Raw genomic sequence first — 24,107 nt, forward strand, 5'->3', positions numbered from 1 at the left:
GTGCTTTGGAACACAATGAGTCTGCAGATAGTTGATCAAGATAAGGAAACTTGCTGCACACCAACATCGAGAGAGACAGGGGAAGCTTCAATTTGTCATTTAAGGTTAGACTGCTTCACATCTGACACCTCCCTTGTGCTTTGGGAGCACATGAGAGCTTCCAGCTATTATCTGTAGTGGAGAGGAGAGCGCCCTTTTGAAGAATTTACCGTAATCCCAGCCCCAAGACTTGCATGGTCTCCAGCTTTGTCCTTGCTTGTTCTGCCCTGGTAGCAAGTAGCGTCCCCCTTATAGGTACCCTGCTATTAGAAAATGTAGACTGTATCTAGTGGGCTCTGTGGTACAGGCTTTCACCCCTTTTGTGTCATCTGAGGGTATCAAGGTGGAATGGCACCCTGGCCAGTCACTACCCTCCTAAAACTAGCCCAGTGGCAACAGGTACTCCTACCCAGACCCTGGCATCACCAGAGCGGTGCTTTCGCCAGGGAAGGGTGGGCACTGCCATTACTTTGGGTGGTGGGAAAGTGGATGGATCAGTAACATTTGACTTTATATCAACTGTTGAAACAAAATCACTGCAATACAAGTATTAATACCATTGCTCTAGGTTTGAAGAATATACCTGTGCAACATGATCTGCATAATGAAATGTTAACTGTGTTTTTTATAATGCTTAGTGTCTAGGTGCTATAATACATTTTGGGGTCAAAACTCAGGCCCGGAGGATTGTAGAGACTGCTGGTTTTCACTGTGTATCTTAGTTCTATTTGTAGTGAATTTTTCTTGTGTGATTTAAAATACTTTTCTTTTATAAAGTAAAGTACTGATCAAAGGGTACTACAGTGTAAACTGTATACTGAATGTCTAACCCACCTAACCTGTCTGAGTAAGGCTTAGACTGCTCTGTCTCGCTACCCTGAGAGAGCCAAGTGCTGAAGAGGAGTAGTTGGTTATCCAGTTTGGGTTCCAGTAGTGATGTGGACCCAGGGCACCAGCAAGGAACAACTCCAATTGATGCAACTAGAGCCCAGTTACAGCGGACTGCTCTAGTGCCCCAGGAAACTGGTCATCACATTCTCACTACCTCATACCCAGTACCTCATACCCATAGACCCAATTCAGGCAGGAGACTCACGATTTGTTTTATGCAAAAATTGCTTTATTTTGCCTGTCTGCTGCCAGAAATTACCTCTTGTTCAATAGAAGTCAATGGGGGAAATATGTTATATCCTACTTAATTGAATTACATGTAGTCCAGCCCTGCTGCCACTAGCTGCTCAGCCAGAGTGTGAGATGGTCATAGAATGTTGGTGTGCCTGTGATGCATGGAATGCCTGGGTGTCTGAGTGGATGAGTGTTGGCAGTTGAAGATGGGCTGAGCGGCTAGGGAGGCTGCTCCTGGTGGGGCTGGTACCACACTAGGCTGGCTGGAGTAGAGACAGATGTAACCTGAACTGGAGACTGAATAAAGATGGCATAAGAATACCTCCTGGCTCCAGGTGTCTTTCTACAGAGATTACAACATTTATTTTGGCGACGAGGATGGGATTGTACAGCCACTGCACACTTTCCGTTTTTACATCTATTAAATTGACTTTTTCTTCTTTCTGTGGCTGGAACACCATATTCATTTGTAGTATGACTACTCCTCCAACTCACAGTAATCCTTTTGTGGCTAACGTTGTGGCTGGAACACCAGATGCGGTCGTAGTTGAACTACTCCTCCAACTCACTGCAATCCTTTAAGTTAGTAGTAGTATTCCCAGGCTGTAGTGTCCTTTTAATGACACTTCTCTGTGGGCTGTCCAATGGGAAGGCCACCCTTTCCTGGGAATTCTTTCTTTGTAGATGTAGTTGCTTGTAAGATCTCTTATTACCCGAAATACATTTGAAGCATTTTGCATTAAACACTGTGACATAATGCACTACAACGCAAAGGGTAAAAGACCCCACTCAACCAATGCCCAAAGTAATAACCTAGAGTAGCACTAAAGATAGGATACTCTACTACAACAATCCCAAAAGAAAGGGAACCAAACATGTATATGGGTCGTCACCCATAGAAACTCCCATGAAGGGACATACATAAGTACTGCGCGCAACTAAAACTCAACCCTGTGTGCAACACTAACTCAACCCTGTGTGCAACAATAACTCAACCCTGTGTGAGGGTTAACCATAAAAAATGTACATTAATACTGCGCGCAACTATCTATGGACAAAGCCATAACCCAACCCAGTGTGAGGGTTAACCTAGGTACTCCAAACCCCTTGAAGAGGTTACAAACGAGCTCTTAACCCCCTTGTGGAGGTTACGTACCCCATATGGGAGTAACACACATAACTAATCACAGGGCTATTACCCACAACCTTCCCTCATGAAAGGGAACCATGTGATGACCACCCACGGGACCTTAGACACCCCATGCAAAATAAAACGAAAATCTGTGACATCATGACTAAAGATGTGCTGATCTCACTATCTTAACCTCTGATAAATGAGAACTTTGTGGCTTAATAAACTACACACTATACATATGCCTCTTTATCTTTAACGAAGGGATGGGAGATATTGTTTATCAAATGTTTTTATCTTATCCGTTTTTTGTATAATGGTTCTTTCTCCTGCGATGTTTTCATTTTATGTTTGCATCCGTGGGACTTGTACCATTATTCATTTTTTCTTGTGGATAGTTCTTCCTTGATGCTTTATCACTTGCATGTTTGTTTTCGTTGAAGAAAAAGGGATAATGTTATATCCTACTTAATTGAATTACATGTAGTCCAGCCCTGCTGCCACTAGCTGCTCAGCCAGAGTGTGAGATGGTCATAGAATGTTGGTGTGCATGTGATGCATGGAATGCCTGGGTGTCTGAGTGGATGAGTGTTGGCAGTTGAAGATGGGCTGAGCGGCTAGGGAGGCTGCTCCTGGTGGGGCTGGTACCACACTAGGCTGGCTGGAGTAGAGACAGATGTAACCTGAACTGGAGACTGAATAAAGATGGCATAAGAATACCTCCTGGCTCCAGGTGTCTTTCTACAGAGATTACAACAAAACACATTCTGTATATTTTTTTTCATCGCTCACTTTCTCCTCTTGAAATGTTGGCATGTATGCCACCTGGAAAGAGTCAAGTGTACAAAGGGACCAATTTGGCTCACTCACATTTTACCAGTGTTATGCAGCCCTATGACACCAATTGTAAACGACAGCACTCATAAGGGATACTGCTCAGTACGTACGTATTGAATTCTTCAAGACCACAACCACAAGAAAATGTCTCACACTGTAAAAAACCTATTACATAAAATTACACAATCAACCATAATTTGTTTTTAACAAATAGTATTAGTAGGTAATGCATTCATTTTTATAACCTATAGTAAAATAAGAGTGGCCCTTGTTTCTATAGGACGTCCCATTGTGAAGAGTACAAACTATTTCCTTTCAAAATGGCCACTGCCCTGCTGCAGGATGGGGAAGGAAGTATTCTCTCTGGCGTGCAGCCAGGCTGGAATGACCCCACTCTATAGAAAACTGCACCTATACGTGCTTCGTACCTGAAGGGGATAGCGGGGCACAGGCTCCTCCCCTGCACAGTTAGTTCTAAGTCATATGTTACTAAGTTAATCATACCCTTCCCCTTAATGCCCTCCCTTCCCGCAGACTCCGCCCGTTTCCACATTAGCCCCGCCCACTCTCGCTGGCTGGGTTCTAGAAGGGGATTCCGGAAGTAAACGGGACAATCACCATGGCATCTGCCGAGCGTGGCCGCTCGGGTACCCTCCTCTGGGCGCTGGCGCTGCTGCTGCTCCCCGGCGCGGCGCCCGCCTTCAAGCCAGCCTCCATCGGTTTGAGTCCCTCCAGCACTGTGCGAGGTACCCTGAGCCCCAGTGACTACAAGACCCTCTACTTCACACAGAAGGTGAGAGGCGGCTACAGTGCCTTAACACTGTCACACGCATGGGAATGTTTCCAGTAAATCTGAAAATGGTAGGGTACCGTTGTAAGTGCGAATTTTGACTGATTTGATCTCTGCACTGACAAACATTCATGGGGTTCTTTTTATTTGTTTTGTTAGATGGGTTGAATGAAAATGATCAAGGTATGTCTTGGCAAAGGATTGGTAGTCTATTTTCAAAACAAATAAAACATCTGGGGACACTGGGTATGGATTTCCTGAGTGTACGAGCTGCTCGGTGAGAGTGGAAGGAACAGATTTCACAACGCCCATTGTAAGCACGCTGTCCCGCCGGCAGTGCTGCATGTCGTACTTCGTGCAGTACTGCATACATCTGTGTTGGAGACTGCTGGATAGTTGACACGGATGCGCACGTGATGTGATACAGCAGTGGCAGGGAAATAAGGAAAACTCAGCAGGATAATATGTAATGAAAGGAGTGCAGAATGCGATATGTCAGACGCTTGGGGGACCTGTATGTCCCTTAGCCTATAAGGGACAGGAGTATGCATTAAAGGCAATTAACGTGCCTAAAGCTGAACAGTAAGTTAACGACAGCCCTGAAATGTTTTATTCCCAGTCCTGTACTGCGCCGACTGAGTATTAATTCTGTGCAGCCGCAAATAACATATCTACCTATAACCAAAGTTTCTCCCCTCTCGACCCATCTTACCTGTCAATTGGTGGCTCTGCACGTAGGTGAAGTCAGGTATTTAACAAGGAGATTCCATTTACCTGAAAGGAGAAAAATATTTGTAGAGGTTGAGGCAGGTTTCCAAGGACGGATGGTGGCATTATGGAAGGCTGTAGAGAAATATTGTTTTTTTAGTAGGGTGTCTATTAGGGGCGTCGTGAACCCCTGCTTTGGGAGCTACCTACAGCGGGGTGAGTTTCTTTATGGGTGTCTTTTATTTGCAAATTGGGAGAAAAAAGCTCATAATTAACGCTAAAAGAAAGAAGGATGAGTTGATACAAAAGGGAAAGAAGGATGGGCGAGACATGCGTGAGTGGATGTAAGGATAAATGGATGAGTGGGTGAAAGGATGAATGGATGAGTGGGTAAAAGCATGGGTGGTTGAAAAGATGGATGAGCGTGTTAAAGTATGGGTGGGTGAAAGTATGGGTGGGTGGGCGAAAGGACGGATGAATTAATGGGTGAAAGGATGGGTGAGTGTAAGAATGGATGGGTGCAAGGATTGATGGATAAGTAGGTGAAAGCATGGGTGGATTAGCAGGTAAAAAAGGAAGGGTGGATGAGCGGGTGAGAGGGTGGGTGAAAGGATCGGTGGATGAGTGGGTGAGTTGATGGGTGGATGAAAGGATGGCAGAATAAATGGAAATCTGAGAGGATGGGTGGAGGAAAGAATGGGAGAGTAAATAGAAATCTGAGAGGATTGTTGGGTGAAGGGATGGCAGAGTAACTGGAAATCTGGGCGGATGGTTGGGTGGGTGAAGGGAAGGCAGAGTAACTGGAAATCTGAGAGGATGGATGGGTGAGTGAAAACATGGCAGAGTAAATGGAAATCTGAGAGGATGGATGGGTGAATGGATGGACAAAAGGATCATTTGATAGAAGAAAGGCTTAATTGATGGATGGATAAGTCAAATGATGGGTGTATGGGTGGATAGTTGTACAGGTAGATAGATGTATGAATGGATGCATGCATAGATGATGGATGTGTGAACGCAGGAATGGATGGAATGGCCAATGGAGAGACCAAATGATGAAAGACTTACTGATGGATGAAAGAACAAATGGATGATAGAATGAAAAGGTGACTGGTGGATACCAGAGGATGGATGGAAGTGTGAATGGATGAATAGATAGATGCTTATTTTCAGTTCCTGGAATCTCTCATTCACAGGTTCTCGGCACACTTTGTGATTGGTTGCAGTGCCTAATTTGAGCCGGTGGTTTCTGGTGTTCGGCACCAGGACTTAATTGTCAACAATGACAATCTGCCACATGGTGGCACAGTTTGTCTAATCTAGAGTTGAGCACAACAGCCGCTGATTATTAATTCAGTATACCTTAGAATGGCCATTTCCCGTCATCCAAGTCATTCCTACAGCTCTGGGGGCCTGGAATAGTCTGAATTGTCACACTTGTAGGGTTTCATGGTTAGTAGTTGTGCTGGTTCCGTCATAGGCGGCACTCACGAGAGCAATGGACTGGTGCAAGCAGTAGTAGCCTCCTGACGAGGGTCCCAGCACTTATTTTTTCACAAATTTAGCACTGATTATTTGTCTGACCATCAGCAACATGGAGGTAATAGCAATGCACAGTCATGCTGTTGCCTGCTAATCTTTTCATAATTTTAATAATCTTTCATGGCACGCTCGTTCTCCCTTTGGTGCCCTATAATCAAAATGCCATTTAATTGCACTTCTGACCTACATCTTTCTTCTTGGTGCAGAAAGTGGGACCACCTTCCTCTACCTATTGTTCAGTGGTCTTCATGCTATCTCATATAGCACTGCCTACTTATGGGCAGTGCTCCTCAGCCTTTCAAATAGGAATGCAAACGAAGAGCACTCACTATCTTTCTCGGTAGTGGTACCTTTGGAACCACTGGATCCTTGCTTCACCTCAGACCTTTTTCCAACAGAATGTGATAAACATATTCAAGACATTTCCGCAGACTCTTTGCAGAATAGGAACGCCCTGTGGACAGGACCAAGCTTGATGGTATTTGTACAACCAATGGTTTATACAGGGTTTCATAGCCCTTGTCAGGCACTGAAGTGCTTCAGTAGTTATTGGGTTCCTGGGAGGGCTTTTTGGAATGCATTGTTGACTAGGTGTGGGATCATAGCGTGGCCTCTATGGAAAGCATTGGGTGTGATGCATGGAATCGGAGATGTGTCACACTCCTGGTGCAACAAGCTTGTATCTGACAGAGGTGTTGCTGAAAGGTGTGAGTGTAGACCCAATTGAACAAGAGCTTACTTACCGCGTTCTTTTGCAGTGGTGTGTGTTTAGATATATGACCGGAAATAACCAGTTTTTTTAGGCTCTCTGGATTCTCTCCTTCCGCAAACAGCTGAAAACGCTCCTGTTCACTACATAACTGTGGAGCTGAATCTGCCTCCTCCTAACCCAAACCTCAGTTGGTATGCTCAGCGCTTGGACGCCTCAGGGCAGCTATGTGCGCTTTAGAAATCGGAATTCATTCATTCATTCATTCATTTTAGGTGGTTGTCAAATCTCTTATTCTTGCAGGAATCGAGTTCCAGACTTGCCCAACTGGACTAAGAAAGAGCATCTCCAAGTTTTAGGTGTTATTGAAGGAAGGGGTGAGCTAGAGAGCAGCAATCTGGTTTATCAGTAAGCTTGGAGTTTATGTTGAAGGAAGATGAGTCCATTACATTGGATTGCTCCATGTGTGATGTACTATCTACAATGATTAAAAGAAATAGAGAAGTACAAGCATATGAAACGTCTGCAAGTGGATACAGCTTAAGGGTGCAAGATAGAAAGTAAACTACAATTACAGTTTTATAATTGCCCCTGCCCTTGCAGCTGGCCATTAGATGGGTTTCAGAGCACATGCACGTAATCGTGTTGGAATCTGTTACTCATTTTGAGATAACGCATAGATTCAGAGAAGGGGACCATCAGTTTCAATAGGAAGTTGTTTTTCAGAACGTTTTTGAATGGATGCAAAAGAGAGTTCATTACTGAAACTTCGAGGATTGTGATTCCAGATCTTGGAAACAAACCTGAAAAGGAGTAGCTTTCATTGGAGGCTTTGTTGCAACAAAGTGAGTCTGGTTGGTGATTGTTGATGCAACAAACCTAACTTTCGCTGCCTGAGATTTTTAACTTGTTCTTCTGATAGTAGTGTGCATTTTGTTTTAGAGTCTCGAATATGACCCTGGCAGATCTGAAAGTGCAGGAGGTTTAGAGGAGGGGGCATTAGAGCTTGATTAGGATTGGCAGATGTGAATTTCACTCTGGTCTGTGATCTGCTTTCACTGAGGCTGTCAAGACTGTGGTGGGGCAACGACGATAGCGACCCCATATTCCAGTCTCGAGGTTGCCAGTGCTCGGTAACTGTAAGACCCATTTAATATGTTTTTTTGGGTTGAAATCTCTTAGTCTTTGCTGGTATTGTGCACCCTTGCCAACAATTCTACATGGGAGTCTCGGTTTAGTTTCTTGTCATAACTTTTGCATTGTGTATCACATCGTAGTTCGCGGAAGAGCTGCTGCTTTGAAGTTTGTAAGCTGCCTGTTTTTTGCTATATTGGTTTCAGGGTTGAACTGGTTTGTCAGAAAAGCATATTTATTCTAGTTCAATTTTGTTGGCTACTGGTCCTCCTACTTCGTATTTTGGAAAGGCAGTGCATAGTGTACTTGATAAATGTAGTGCTATTATTGGTATTCAGATCTGGGTGTTTTACTATTTGTGGAAGGAGATTGAAAGAGCATGAGATTGACATTTTGGTTGCCATCGTATCAATGGCATTTCGACCCTATCAAGGTTTGGCGGTCATCACCAGGATAGGGGGATCAAGACAGAGCACAACATTGATAAAGTAGAAGAAATATGTGTAGTTTATTTCTTGGTGCTTGGCACATACTTTCCATAGTGTGACTATGACAGAGAACACAGACTTTCAAACTTGTTTTTAGATAACACAGTTGGCTTACCGCTTTTCTGCTTAACATTATGAAGCCTGAAAAATACTTCCACACACTCGACAGATGACACTTCTTCACCTCAATACATTCTTGGAATGTTTTGCTGACTTGCGATTACATTGGCTTGATAATATAATTTACTGTTGTAGCAAACCCTTGTCTTTTGATCCTTGTTGTTGTTAAGTTTTTTTGTAATTTTAATTCATTGGATATATTAAACCTTTATACTTTATCAATTCTCCACAGTGGAGTTCTGTTGCTTACAATACTTCAGAGAGCTGGGCATTATTCCGATTACAGTATGGGCCCTCCCCAAGATTCTTTTTTTCCCCCTGCTTATGTATCTTTGATAAGTTTATTCTAAGGACATTTAGTGTATTTTTATTGTTCAGTTACTGCAGTAAATGAATGAATGTATGTTTTGTTAAATAAGTCAGTTTATAATTCTCCTTGTTTTTACTTACTTGCTCGTATTAATGATTCCCTCTACTTGCTGAGAGTAAGGTGGCTTTTAAAACAGGTCAATGTTGTCATCTTTACTTTCCATCCTTCATATCCAGTTGTATTCTGCTTCCTGACTCTCTTTTCTTACTCCTCTTTATCGTCTATCTCTTTCTTACATTTCTTTTCCTCTTTGCTGTCTCCTCACTTCCCACTAATCATTTTTTTTCTATCAGTAACCTACCATTCTCCCTTTACTGTTCATGTGCCTTTTTCCTCTTCCTCCCATTTGCTTTCACATCTGTCTTGCATTAGCTTTTCTCCCTCATCTCCTCCCCCCTCCTTTGTTCTTGCTTGGTTCCTTCCCATTCTTCTCTTTTCCCCCTGCTCCTTTTCCCTTCCTCTACCGTCTCCCTCGAGATGGGGGAACATCTCTACAGCTTCTCAATACAGTGTTTGCCCCTGCCAGCCTGCCTGGGACCTATCTCCATGACTGTGACATTTCCCCCTACTCTTTGAGGAAGAAGCAACTCATAGCTAGGCCTCGGGGAGGCTTTCGCAAGAAATATTCTTAGCAGGAAGACTATTAACTAAACTGCAGCTGGTGCAGAGAACGCGGGGCCCCTGCCGCCTCCGTGCCACTGCACCTGCTACACTACTTATAGCTGAGCCCCTTTGACGTCCTAGTGTACATACGGCATGCACACGCAGTTTTACTCGGTGAACAGTTTTTATTGTTTCCAGTGAAGATTAGTTTTTTGTTTAATATTTTGAAAAACCAAGGAAACGCGTTTGTCTCTGATGAAAAGGGGATTCCTGTCAATTTGGCATGATGTGGTTTCCTAAGCCTTGACTCGGTGTCTCTGTAACTTCCTCTAAGTGGACGCCTTTGTCAGCGATTTGCACATTTGCTCAAACATCCTCTTTCTTTGACTTTAGTTAGTGAAAATTGCTGATTTGTTACTTTCCGTGGCACGTTAAAGACTAAACCAGACGCACGAGTGAGCTCCTTTCTGCTGAGGCTGTTCGTTGTTTTGTCTGTTATTAATAAAGAAGTGCGTTTCATCATGTGATCAGAGGAAGCTGTTTTGCAATCTCACGAGTTATTTTCGGTTTCTTCAGGTCGGGTCTTGCAACACATCGCCTTGGTGTATACGCCTACTTTTCTCCCTTTCCAACTTTTGGTTGCATGATTGTACCGAACGTATTAAAATTCGCAGTGTATGTATATTATAATTTTTTAAAGCCCAACTGTTAGATCTGGCGTTCTTGACGTGGTTTTCCCTCAACTTTTCCCCTTCAGACTTCTTTTGTTTTTGCTGACTTCCTTTTTTGCTGGCCTTAGGACTCTGCACACTTTACAACTGCTAACCAGTGCTATGGCGCTTGTCCTCCTTTCCTAAAACATGGTAACAGTTGCTTGTACCCAATTGGCATAATTAATTTACTTGAAAGTCCCTAGAAAAGTGGCACTACCCATGTCCAAGGGCTATAAATTAAATGCTACTAGTGGAACTGCAGCACTGCTTGTTCCACCCACTTAAGTAGCACTTAGTCTCAGGCCTTTCATTCTAGCCTATATGTGTGCAGTGTTAAACTGCTATTTCGACCTGGCAAAGTAAATCTTTTGACAGACCCAAACCTTTCCTTTTAATACATATACGTCACCCTCTAAGGTAGCCCCCAGAGCAGGGTGCAGTGTAATTAAAAAGTTGGATATGTACTTTTAAGTTTTACATGTTCTGGTAGTGAAAACCTCTTACATTTGTTTTTCACTATTGCAAGGCCTACCACTCTCATAGGATAACATCGGAGTTACTTTATTACATCTTATAAGTAATTTCCAAATTGGAACAGGTGACCCCATCACGTTTGGTGTCTCTGAAATCGCAGTTTAAAATCCTAACCTATGGTGAAGTCGGATTTTAAATTACAATTCTGAAAATGCAACTTTTCAAAAGTTGTATTCTTGCCATAGCCATATGGTGCCTGCAGCCTGTCTCTTGGTCACATGACTGGTTGTGGGTTACAGTTGGGCTTTGTGTACTCCTCCCAGACAGCCACAGACTACGACAAGCCTATGTGTGACTAAATGGCTATTACTGAAAGGATGGGTGGACTGCTGCTCTGAAGGAACTCCTGCTTTGCTGTGCTGACCTTGTGCCCATAGCAAAGACCCGCATCGCCTCTGCAGCCCGCAGCGTCTTTGGAACCGATGCATTGCCCCGACTGCGCGCTGCATCCCTGACGCTTTTTATAACGGACAACGGTCCTTGTCAAAGGTCAATAAAGTTAAATAAATATAGAAAGGAATCAATCCTATATATTGACTATCCAGCCGGATAGTGGGATTTAATCCAATTTATTCTTAATTATCAAAACACGAGAAAATACACAGTGGGATACAGTCCTGTATCCAGAGACATAAAGGTGAGGTAGTTTGTGAAGAATTTGTGACATTTGAACAAAAGAACAAAACATTCAGGCAAAATAAAAAAGCTTGTTAAAAAATGTAAAGAATGAAACCAGCGTAATAATAAGCACAGCCGTGACACAGGTTTAGAGAAATAATTTGTGTGCACGCTGTTTACAAAGGTCGACGACGTTTCGATCCCGTTTAAACGAATAATGGGATCATCATCAGGACAGATAAGTGGCTGAACAACATGTGTGTCTAAACAATATTAAAACAATCCAACAATTGAGAGGAGGGAAAAAGGAAGGAAAAGGAAAAAATAGTGTGTTAATGGGGAATAGGTTCCTAAACGCATCATGCTAGCGGCGCACTGGGGGGTCCATGAGAGGGGTCCGGTCCTAGGATGCTTGATTCCGGTCCAGGGAAGACATGGCTTGGCAGTTCGGGCTGGACTGTTCCCATGAGGCACAGGGTCAAGACTGATTTGCATATGGCCATGTCTAAACTGGGGTGGTGTAGTGGGCAAAAGAACGATGGATTTAACCCAGATCTCTTGACTGGGGGAGAATGTCTGCATTGTCAGCATTCCGTCCATCATTTGTTTGTTGTAACGCTTTTCGCCCTAAGTGGGATGGGTATTCCCAGACGTGGGACCCGTGCTCACTACGCCACTGGAGTCAAGCTATCCTGGCTGATGACGGCTGATAGCCAGAAACCGGTCCTAGGATGCTTGATTCCGGTCCAGGGAAGACATGGCTTGGCAGTTCGGGCTGGACTGTTCCCATGAGGCACAGGGTCAAGACTGATTTGCATATGGCCATGTCTAAACTGGGGTGGTGTAGTGGGCAAAAGAACGATGGATTTAACCCAGATCTCTTGACTGGGGGAGAATGTCTGCATTGTCAGCATTCCGTCCATCATTTGTATGTTGTAACAATATTAAAACAATCCAACAATTGAGAGGAGGGAAAAAGGAAGGAAAAGGAAAAAATAGTGTGTTAATGGGGAATAGGTTCCTAAACGCATCATGCTAGCGGCGCACTGGGGGGTCCATGAGAGGGGTCTTGGTGAGAAGCCTCGCGGGGAGCTTTGTGGGGTGAGCATGTGGTCACAGCGTAGAGCAAAATTGTTGGGGAGGGAGGATCACTAGTTAAGGAGCCTAATGAACGAGAAATTATTATACCAGGAATGAACGAGTTTAATAAATTTGGATTAGCAAACCTAAAATCGGAATTTCAATTGTGCGTAAGGAGCTCATGGGCTCAATGCGGCTTCCTCAATTTCTATTTAGGGAATGGTGGTGTTTAAGCGGGGGCGCGTGATAAGGGTGCAAAAGGCAATAATGGGCCTTACCAAGATCGGTCAATAGTTGTTACATTTCAAGCGAGATTCAGAAAAACAACACAGAGGATGCAGAAGCTCTGTTGGGAGCAATGACCGGCAACAATGAACCTGTAATAAGGAGAACTTTGGTGTAAATGGAGTCGCAGAGGGGAGAGGGTCGCAAGTGATAGCGGCGTGTGGAACGTATATTCATACCTTCGTGTGAGCAAATTAATGCAATGCCGTTGGCAGGGAATCAGGTAGCAGCTGTTGAAGGGTTTCCAAGGGTGGGGAACGTCGGTGCGTAACCCCGGGGTGTCAACCGATTGGGTGGCAATTATTTGGTGGAAAAAAAACAGCCTGTAATAGGGAAAGTGTAGTTAAAAGTGGAAGGTATCAAGCGTTAGAGATCAGGGCTGCGCGTGGGACAAGACTCCTTACCTCAATTTAGATGAGTCAGATGGCACCGAGTGCTGGGGGTCCTAAAACGGTTGAATACCGTTTAGATAGAGCCCAATGGCTCGATGGTGCTAGCGGGTTGGGCGTCCGATAGCTTAAATAGCACCGGAGTTTCTAGCGCTGGAGTTTTTAATAATTGAAGGGGAACTAGAACGCGGACTGGGGCAGCCATGTTGGGTGTAGTCTGCGTGCACGCAGTTCAACGAGTGTAGTATGAGAAGTCCTATAGAGAATAAAGTACATGTAAAATTAAAACGATCCTGACATTCAGTGAAGTTTTGAAAAACGGCGCAAGTCTATCTAAAATGTTTGGAATAAACAATTAAACATTTAAATTAAATGGGGACTTGCATATCTCTTGTTACACCATATGCCAGCAATTATGTGGGTAATAGCATCATCTTTAATCTTGTCTTTAAAGGCATATAACATATAACCCTTTAGGCATGCAGGGACATTTTTCCTGAGGATGCTAGGCTCCTCCCTTTGCAAATCTATGGCCTCTGCTTCAGCCCAATTTACAACTGTTTCATACCGATGCGTTATTCTAGGAACTGGTGGCGCTTTACATTTTATTGTTATGGATCTTCTGGCTAGTAAGACGCCTTGATGTCAAAATCTGTACTCTGCTCTGCTTGTCCTGCCTGGGGAGCTTAAAGAGACCCAATATGCAACTCTCCTGACTGTATAGGTTTGTACGACTGGTTATGGATGCTAGTCTCTGACTGATTTTCCTCCATTAATGTCCTGCACCCAGACATTTTCAGAACATACGCTTAATATCACCCAACGAAATATGCCATCTGGGACAATTGGAGCTGGTTCCTACACAGTCACTCACTGGTCAGGTATGCATGGTGTATTATGTTAAAATTAATATACTGGACCTGGCATTGCTGGTGATATTGTGGTGGCGTGACCCCGTTTCTCCCATTCTGAGTAAGGGCACCACCTACATCTTTATTCCATCTTTTCCTCCGCAAACTCAATGGACAATCTTTTTGAGATGGAATAGATCACCTGAGCCACAAGATTAACTTGCTATCATTATTAATGGTGTATGATGTGTGAATCCGGGAATGATTGTGTGGGTCAGTATTGGTTGTGCTCCATAGAGAGTGGAGTGTGGTGATGAGTTGCCATGAATTAGGAATTGCCCAGTGTGCAACCTGTACTGCTCAGCTGGTGTATAACATCCTTTATCTGTATTCCTTTTAGGTAAAGTTGTCAAGTTTATCCCATAACTTCCCCAGCTCTCTTGGGTTTCAATAACTCCTCTCTAGACTGAGGCTGAGTGGTAATTCTCTCCACTTGATTTACAAGGGTGTTCTGTACCTGCTGCTTAATATGGTACATTCTATGCATACACCTGCCCCTCAGGACCACCTTTATAAGCAACCATTCATTTAATTTAGAGTTTGCAGAACACCAATTATTTTCAATTATGGTACGAGTATCTGATAGAAAGAGTGGGCCTAACATCATCTCTGGATTCAGTTTCCAAGTGTAATCTGTGTGGTAATCCTTCCATAATCATATTTTTTGAGTATAGAGGGAAATGATTTGAGAGGAATCCATTCAAATATCTTGCCTGCTTAACATTCATGCTAAGGTCTCCCAGAATATAATCTAGTCTACTGTATATGTTATGCTTGTTAGCGTGACAAGAGTACTCTCTGTCTAACAGGTGTAGGTAGGGTTCTCCAAATAATTAAGCAGCCTAGAGCTTCCATAAACTCTACAAAGGCCGTTGCCTTTCCAGGCTTTGTTTGCAGCTCGGGGGCACCTGTCAATTTTGGCATCAAATATACAGTTTAGTCTCCTGCCCATGTCATTGGCACATCTACGTTCCAAGATATTACAGAAACAGGCCATAACACCCATGTTGAGGGCATACGTGTTTATGAAGTATATTCCTTTACCCATTAGTAAACCTTATATCAGGATATAGCTCCCCTTTACATTTGCTGTAGAATAGCAATGTTGAAAGGACATATGGTGCTATCTGTATCGAGACACGCCTACCGTATGCAGAATAGGTGGTTAAATACAGTTTGTCTCTCCACTTGTTTAGGTCTTTAGCTTCTTCTGTGTGTTACTTGTATCACCTGTAATAGCACTTCTGAGAAATGAGTATATTCTGTCATTTCACAGAGCCATTAAAGCCTCGTGCATTTTACACGTCTTCAGTTAAATAGAAGTCTCTAACAGTACTATCCAGAAGCATGCCGAGTTTGGCTGTCTGTTCTGTATGGCAGTTTTACTGAACCACATCTGCGTTTCGTCATGCTATATCATCTTATTTCAACTTTCCCTATCCCTCCACTTCGTGTAAACACACCAGAAGCTACTATATATGTGCCTCCCATATTCTGTTGGCTGACAACCACTATTGTGTGCCAACATTATTACCTATTATCCTTTAACTTCAAAGAATCTCTCTTTGTGCATATAACAAAATCCTTCGAAGCTACCTTGAGGTTCAAACAATATAAGTCAATTTGCAGAGGACTGAAGCTGCTGAAACATCATGAGTAGCCCCGCATATGACCAATGGCAGTCCAAGCCAATGCTCCTCTCCCTGGCTATTCTTACTGAATGATATACAGTTGTCCTCTTGGAGGGAGGTGTAGGTGACTAGGCATTGCCTTTATTACTTGATGTTGCCCTGTTATGCTTAAATTTACACATTTAATCATGTGGGTTCCCATCACCGCATAAAGGAGATCAAGGTCCCAGATCTAGAATCACTAGATCACAGAATACAAAATGCATCTAGTATGTGAATGGATTATCTTCCCCAGCTAGCAAACTATTTCTGCGTTATTTCAGTCCACTGTTTGTCCCATTTTTGTGTTACACAAACAAATAATGGACAGAATTCTGAATGAATCATACATTCACCCCCCGTCAAGAGATCACGGTTAAATCCATAGTTTCTGGGAGGACCTGGCCTGGCAGTTCGGGCTGGATTTTTCCCATGGGGAACAGGGTCAAGACTGATTTTCATATGGCTGGGTCAAAACTGGAATGGCTTGGGGTGCAAAAAAACGACGGATTTAACCCAGATCTGTGACTGGGGGTGAGTGTTTGATTCATTCAGTATTCCGTCCATCATCTGTTCCTTTTGCATTTGTTGCCCTAAGTGGGAAGGTTATGCACAGACATGGGTCCGTGCTCGCTACGTCACCAGATTCAAGCTAGCCTGCCTGATGAGGTGTGTTACCCCGAAACCGGACCCAGGTTGCTTGTTTCTGTTCTAGGGAGAACCTGGCCTGGCCTGGCAGCTCGGGCTGGACTGATCCCATTGGGTACAGGGTCAAGACTGATTTGCATATGGCTGGGTCTAAACTGGAATGGCGTGTCATGCAAAAAACAATGGATGTAACCCATATTTGTGACTGGTGATGAATGTTTGATTGATTCAGCATTACGTCCATCATCTGTTCCTTTTGCATTAGTCCCTATTTTGTGGCTGACTCTGACTTTTTAAGTCACCGCTAGCCTCCCGCTTCACTGTTCTTTTCTGGATCTGGTCCACATGTCCGGTGGTGCTATTTTTTGGACTACTGCCCTACTTTGGCTCTAAAGGAGGTTCTTTAAAACGCTGGTATTCCTACTTGTGGCACCTGCTACTCCTCCAGGACTTCTGCGGGGGCCACGTCCCACCGAATTGAGTTGGGCAGCACCTGTCCTGATGCCCATTTCCGGCCAATTCCATGCCTCTCCTCAAAGAATTGAGATTTTGCACTTTTTGGAAATATAATTCTGTAGTCCTTGTTTTTCAGATGCCCGAGTATACTGAAGGATAATGCCTCTGTCCCAGTATTTATGGACTTTGGCTATGATGGCCCTAGGACGAGCACCTTGAGCTGGAGGAGGCACCTGTGCTCTATGCGCCCTCTTCACAACAAAGCAATTCGATAGTCCAATGTGTTTAAGAGTCTCAGTAATCCATTTATTTCAGGAAATGCTCCAGTGACAAACTCTCCATCCTCACTGTAAATCCCAGAAATTGGAGTTGTTTAGATTTGATCTCCCCTCAGTGACCTCCTATCTGTGCCTAGAAAATGGACAGGACCGGACACAAAACTGACTCTTGTATTGAGATCTGACGCCTCTGTTTTCAGGACTGCTCTTTCAGTCTATGGCGATCTGTCACTGACCTTGTGACAGTTAACCCTCAGTAGATTCATCTTTACATAGATTGCATCAATCTTGTTTTCCAACACCTTTCTGGATCACTCTGCAGACACAAGGATTTGAGCCATTGATTAATCCATTTTTGCACGGGTCGACTGTGAGTCTCCCAGTTCTTCTGTGGTACTACTGCCATTTGGGACCTGTGTTGTACTTGTCTGTTCTGATTTGTTGTGACATCCTGGGTGTTCTGTCCTTCCCCATATTAAAGGATCATTCCATTCCAACGAGCAGTGTAATCTACACAATATTATGCTATCTATGGGACGCTGGATTCACTTTCTAGTGTGATGAATATTACAAGCCCTTGTAGGGTCTACATGATTCATGATGTGTTTCTGCATCCGTGAAGCCCCCGTCTGGCTCTACCAAGCAATTTTTGTTGCTCACTTCTAGACCAGCCTTCGGGAGGGTGATCTGTTGCGGCTCTAGCCACCACTAGCAGAAGAATGCATAATCTTTTACCAAGAGTGAGTCTGCTCCTTGATTTGCACCCACAAAGGGGCTAGCTTCCTTTCCTAAGACAAGGGTTGCGAGGCAGCCAGGCAGACCCCCAGATATTTAAACCATCCCGCACCACCGCAACCTCCTCGGACCACCGACCCAGAGGGCCCGCGCTGCGCAGGTGCCACAGCTAGGATTTACGGGAGTTCATATATAACCCAGATGCGTCACCAAAGATCTCCATGATCCTGAGGAGTCTGGGTCCTGAATGGTCAGGTCTTGGAAGGAAAAATAATACATCATCTGCAAATAGAGCTATGCACTCAGATACCGCCCCCGGCCACTCAACCCCCTGAGCTGTGCGTCTACCTGCACCCATGCCGCCAGAGGCTCCATAGCAAGCACAAAAAGATATGGAGAGAGAGGGCAGTCCTGGCGGGTGCCACGCCTAATGGGAAAGGACGGTGAGACGGTATCTGCCACACGGACGGAGGCCGTGATATCAGTGTAGAGAAGTTGGATATATTGTAGCAGGCGAGGACCAAAATTAAGATGACTAAGAAGCGCAAAAAGATGCGTCCCGCTCAGTGAGTCAAAGGCCCTATCCATGTTTGCCAACAAAAAAGTTGCCGGTTCGCCCAGGAATTGAGTGACATTTATTGAAGATAATATTTTTTAAACATGAAACATTCAAGAACACTCCCATACCCTGACGGTGTTCCCACAAGTTACTCAAAATGTCAGGTTTTTATGTTCTCTATATAGTCTACATTGTTAAGAAATGCGAAATAAAATTTATTTATATCACCCAAATAAAAGGGAAGTTTTTGTAGAGCTCAAATTCTTTGCCGAATTGTGCTCTCAAACTGGATGATTAAGGAAAACGATACATAGTGAAGTAAAGCTATGACCCATGGATCACACAATGTTGTCAAATGGCGAAGCTGGGATTTGAATCCTAGACTGCATATCTTGCAGTTCAGAGACTGTAGAGTTACATCCTTCTCTCTTCAGTTTAACACCAAAGATCAGTGCTTTATGTTCAGTTATTTACTTAGTGTTTTTCAATTATAGTTAATACATGGAGGTCAATAAATACTTATCACACCTTAAATCAAACTGACACTGTACATATATGTATACTTGTGCTTTGTCCTAAGAATGTGTGCCTTTCTGTGTGGAAAACTCCTACAGGCAGCGAAGAGCAAATAGTGACGGAACACGCCTGTCTAAAATCATTCTACACTGCGCAAGCTTCTCTTTGAAGAGCTGTAAACTCGAGGACGAAAACACTGTTGGGGGTTGGGGGGCCTTTTTGTTTTCTGTTAATTATCAAATTGCCGTGGTGGGGTGTTGAGCCTCACCTAAAATCATTCTTTTCTCAAATCAGCCAAGGCAGCAGTAACATTAACTCACCTGGCTTGACAAACAGAGGAATTTAGGACCCAGTCAACACCTCAATGAGCACGATTAAATGATTAAAAAAGCAAAGAGGCCTTAGAACCCCCACAGAGGCGCTTCAAGGAGATTTAGGTGGTGTGCAGAATATCTTCATAGAGACATGCTCTGTCTGTCACTCTTAGATCTTCACTTTCGTCTTTATAAAAACTGGGTGTGGTGGGGAATATTGTCCCCCTGTGTCCACCCTACTTCAAAATTTAGAGCGGATAAATCACCTGTTTCCCCTATTAATCCTATGCCCATGACCAGGTGCGTCAAATTTCTCACCCTTCTTTACATTTTGGCAGGCCAGTCATGCCGTACTTAACAGGGGAGCAGTGTACAGTATGTACCATACCATGTAGTTTTAGGTGTGGGAAGAACTAAAATCTGAATATTAATACTACAAAACCCAATAAATAATTGTGAGACCGGCCTCACGGCGTTGCCCTCTCCATCACCCAGCCAACCTGCAACCACCCTCAAGACACGACATCTCCGACTCCGGCCGCCCCAGCCACCCCCGATCCGCGGGCCGGCCAGAGGCCTGACAGACTCAACACCCTACCACGCATGTCCAACTGAGGGAGCGGGAACCCTCGAGCCAGACCCAGAGGCGCCAGCCCAGTCACACCTCGGGTCGCCTTCCCCGGGAGGACTTGATCGGCCACCAGGCCCCTGGGGAGCAGGCGCCTCCCCTGCCGAGCGTCTGGGGTCCCTCCCAGACCCACCTGAAAAGACCAAAGAAGTGAGCGGCAGGAAATCCCGCCGAACCCCCTCCGTCACCCCAGTCCCCCCTCTGCGAGCACTCCGGACTTCAAAGAACCAGCGGAGTATAACACGGGGCGCCGGAGAAACGAGTGCAGAGAAGACCTGGAACAATCCGAGCCTGCAGACGCTGTCGCGGCTCCTGAATGCTGAAGTTACCTGGGCCTGCTGAGTGACTCGCGGCCTCTTGCTATTGAACCATCTAAGCCCTGCGGACGAGGTCGCGGCTCCCGAACACTGAACCACCTAGGCCTGCTGAGTGACTCGCGGCCCCCAGCTATTTGAACCATCTGAGCCTGCTGACGGAATCGCGGCTCCTGAACTCCGACCACCTGTGCCTGCTGAGAGACTCGCGGCGCTCCCCCTTGAGGACGACTCGGTAAGAGATCGTCCAGAGACACGACACCCTCCAGCTCGAGGATTGTGAGCTTTCCGCAGGGTATTTCGCAGAGACACTACCTTGAAAGACTGTCCCGCTACCCCCATTCCCCCCGACCGATTTGTGGTACGTTGTGCCACTGCTGTACTGCTTGCATCTTGGATCATAAAGATCCCTTGAAATCATCGATAAAAGAACCTATCGTCCTACAAAGAACACGTGTGGTGTCACTCTGTTCGTAGTGTATCTCAGGGTGTGCGCGCCGGGTTCAGCCTACTTGGGAGAGGTGGGTCAAAGGGGTGGGCAGGACGTGTGTCGAACCCCCCTCCGGCGAACGCCTTTCCAACATTTGGTGGCAGACGACGGGATCCGAGCCGACACCGAAAGAGAGCGGGCAGTGAACGACTGACGCACTACCAAACAGAGATGGAAGGAGAAACCTCCCTGGGTGCCGCAGGTACCGAAATAAGCTCACCGTTCCGAGAGGATCAATTGGACTATTACACGCATAGAGAATTAAAACAGTTTTGCAAAGACCTTGGCATCGCTACCACCGGACTAAGCACAAAGGAAGACTTCCAGAAAGTACTGAAAACCTGGGTCGAGACGGGGGCGCCCCCGACCCAAACGGAAGGAGACTCTACCCATGAACCACCAAGCATCCCGGCGAGAAACAACGGGCCAGAGGGGAACCTGTCCCCCGAGGAACTAGCGGACCGAGAGAGAAGCCGCAACCACGAACTTGAACTGGCAAAACTAAAAATCGAGGGAGAAATAAAACTGGCAGAGAAGAAGTTGGCCGTCGAGCAGTTACGGCTACAAGGGGAACTCGAAGAGAAGAGACTCCAAAGGGAGCACGACGAAAAGAAACTCCAGCTAGAACATGAACGCGGCCTGAAGGAGATTGAGTGGCGGGCTAGAAACGAAAAGTCACAGCCACCCGGGAATCCACCGTCCGCTCCCACCGGGGAAACCAAAGTTCACATCCCCAAGGATGTGGTAAAGGAGTATTACAAGAACGATGATATCCAGCAGTGGTTTAAGGCCTACGAAGTCGCCATGACCTCTCACCGAGTCCCGCAGAAGGATTGGGGGGCTGGCCTATGGGGCCGGTTCTTAAGCGAAGGAAGAGATACTCTGCTAGATCTGCCCTCCACGGTCATGAACTCCTACAGCCACATGAAGGAAGCCCTCGTGGGCCGGTACGGACTCACCCCCGAAATGTACCGACAACGGTTCCGAGATTGCAAGAAGATACCGGGCACCACGTGGGTAGAATACGTGAACTTTTACAGCCGAGCCTTGGACGGGTGGATCAAGGGCAGCAAGGTCTCCACCTTCGAAGAACTGTTCGATCTGATTGCCTGGGAACATTTAGCGGCCAATTGCTTTATAGAACTGCGCCAGCATCTCCTGGACAGTAAACTCACCGACCCTCGGAAGCTGGCCGCTGAGGCTGATCGTTGGGTGAACACCCGGGCCACCCGGGGCCCCGTGGGGGACTACGGCCGCCACAGTCAAGGCCCCCCCCGCCAGAGGGGCGGAGGGAACCACGGCCGACCAAGAGACTTCCCCGGGGGGTCCTCAACCAGCCCCCCCAGCAGCCCACCAGCGGCGGGTTCGGCACCGTCCCCAGCAAGCACCGGAGCCCCAGGACGACCAGGTCCACGAGCTAGGATCACCTGCTTCCGCTGCCAACAGCCCGGACACTACGCCAATGACCCACAGTGTCCCCAGTATCAGCGAACCACAACGACCAACCCCACGGCCCGGCAGATGGCCTCCGTGGCTCTGGGGGAAGAGATGGAAGACTCCGAGGAATGGGAACCGGCGGCCATGGCCCTGGTCTCCCTTGGTGATCGAGAAATGGTCCCCGGGGCACCCTTGCCCGCCAACACAGAAAAATACCGACAGCAGGTGACCATCAACGGCCACCGAGTCGAGGGCCTTCGCGACACCGGGGCGAGTGTCACCGCGGTCCACCGCAGCCTAATTTCAGAAGACCAGATCCTAACCGGGGCCCTCTGTCCGGTCGTATCCTCCGACAATTCTGAGAGCCTCTGCCAGATGGCGCTGGTGCCCTTCGAGTGGGGAGGGGTCTCCGGAGAACTGAAGGTAGCGGTCCGGACATCGCAGCCCGTAGACTGCCTCCTGGGCAACGACCTGGAGAGTTCCCCGTGGGGGCAAGTAGAACGAAGGGCCCACCTGGAGATGATGGGCCTACCAGAATGGGTCTGCGCCACCACGCGCTCCATGACCGCACGATTGCCTCTCTCCGAGGGCGGTGAAGCCCTCTTACCGAACACTATCCCCGAGAGCCGGGACACCCTACCAGAAGCAGACAACCCTCCTTCAGAGGGAGAAGAAGACACTAACCCGGGGGAAGGACCGGAACCTTCCGCCCCAGAGGCCCTGACGGAGCTCGAAGAACTGCCCGAGATGGCCCAGTGGCGCTGTGAGGGGGGGCCCTCCCGTGAAGAGTTCTGCCAGGAACAGGCCACCTGCCCCTCCCTCGGGGGACTTAGACAACAAGCCGAAGCCCAGGCCGCCAGTGACCAAACCGGAACCCATTGGATCTATTGGGACAATGGCCTCTTATACAGCGAGCAAAAGTCCGCCGAGCTAGGCGCAGCACGGGTACTGGTGGTACCCCTGCGGTTCCGGAGCCTCCTCCTGGGCCTTGCCCACGATGTACCCTTGGCAGGACACTTAGGCCAAGACAAGACATATCAGCGATTGGTTACCCACTTCTATTGGCCCAAGATGCGAGCGAATGTAGAAGTACACTGCAAATCCTGCCTCACGTGCCAGGGCAGTGGGAAGAGTGGCGGAAAACGCAAAGCTCCCTTACAACCGTTCCCCGTTGTGAGTACCCCGTTCGAGCGGGTCGGCATCGACATCGTGGGACCCCTGGATCCGAAGACCGCCCAGGGCCACAGATTCATCCTTGTCCTGGTGGACCATGCCACCCGCTACCCCGAGGCCATCCCCCTCCGCACCGTGACGGCTCCCGTGGTGGGCCGGGCTCTCATGGGGATCTTCTCCCGTGTCGGATTTCCCCGTGAGGTTGAAAGTGATCGCGGCACTAACTTTATATCCCGCTACATGAAGTCCCTGTGGCAGCAGTGCGGAGTCACGTATAAGTTCACGACCACCTACCACCCCCAGGGCAACGGCCTAGTGGAACGCTTCAACCGAACCCTGAAGGGAATGATCCTGGGCCTCGAAGAGCCCCTGCGCCGGAAATGGGACGTCCTCCTCCCTTGCCTCCTGTTCGCATACCGAGAAGTCCCCCAAAAGTCTCTGGGGTTCAGCCCCTTCGAACTGCTGTACGGACATCCCGTCCGAGGGCCCCTGAGCCTGGTCAAAGAGGGCTGGGAGACAAGCCCCCGGGGGACACCCCCTGATGTGTTCCGCTACATCCTGGCGCTCCGCAACCAGACGAGGAAGTTCAGAGAACTCGCAGAGGCTAACCTCGAGGCCAGCCAAGAAGAAATGAAGCGCTGGTATGACCAGAACGCAACCCTGGTCGAGTTCCAGCCGGGCCAGCAGGTTTGGGTCATGGCCCCGGTGAAACCCTGCGCCCTACAAGACAAATGGACTGGTCCCTTCAAGGTGGTCGAGCGG

General features: G+C 46.7%; 1 protein-coding gene across 1 annotated transcript in view; it reads left to right on the forward strand.

Annotated features, from left to right (window-relative positions):
• The first annotated feature begins 3,446 nt into the window (after positions 1 to 3,446).
• PRCP (prolylcarboxypeptidase) overlaps positions 3,447 to 24,107 on the forward strand; it is a 299,660-nt gene continuing 278,999 nt past the window's right edge. Inside the window, exon 1 of the mRNA XM_085623236.1 lies at positions 3,447 to 3,926. Within this exon, the coding sequence (XP_085479362.1) occupies positions 3,753 to 3,926 (174 nt within the window). The 5' untranslated portion in view covers positions 3,447 to 3,752. The remainder of the gene's footprint in view (positions 3,927 to 24,107) is intronic.

This window comes from Triturus cristatus, chromosome 8 (assembly GCF_964204655.1).
Source record: "Triturus cristatus chromosome 8, aTriCri1.1, whole genome shotgun sequence".
NCBI lineage: Eukaryota > Metazoa > Chordata > Amphibia > Caudata > Salamandridae > Triturus > Triturus cristatus.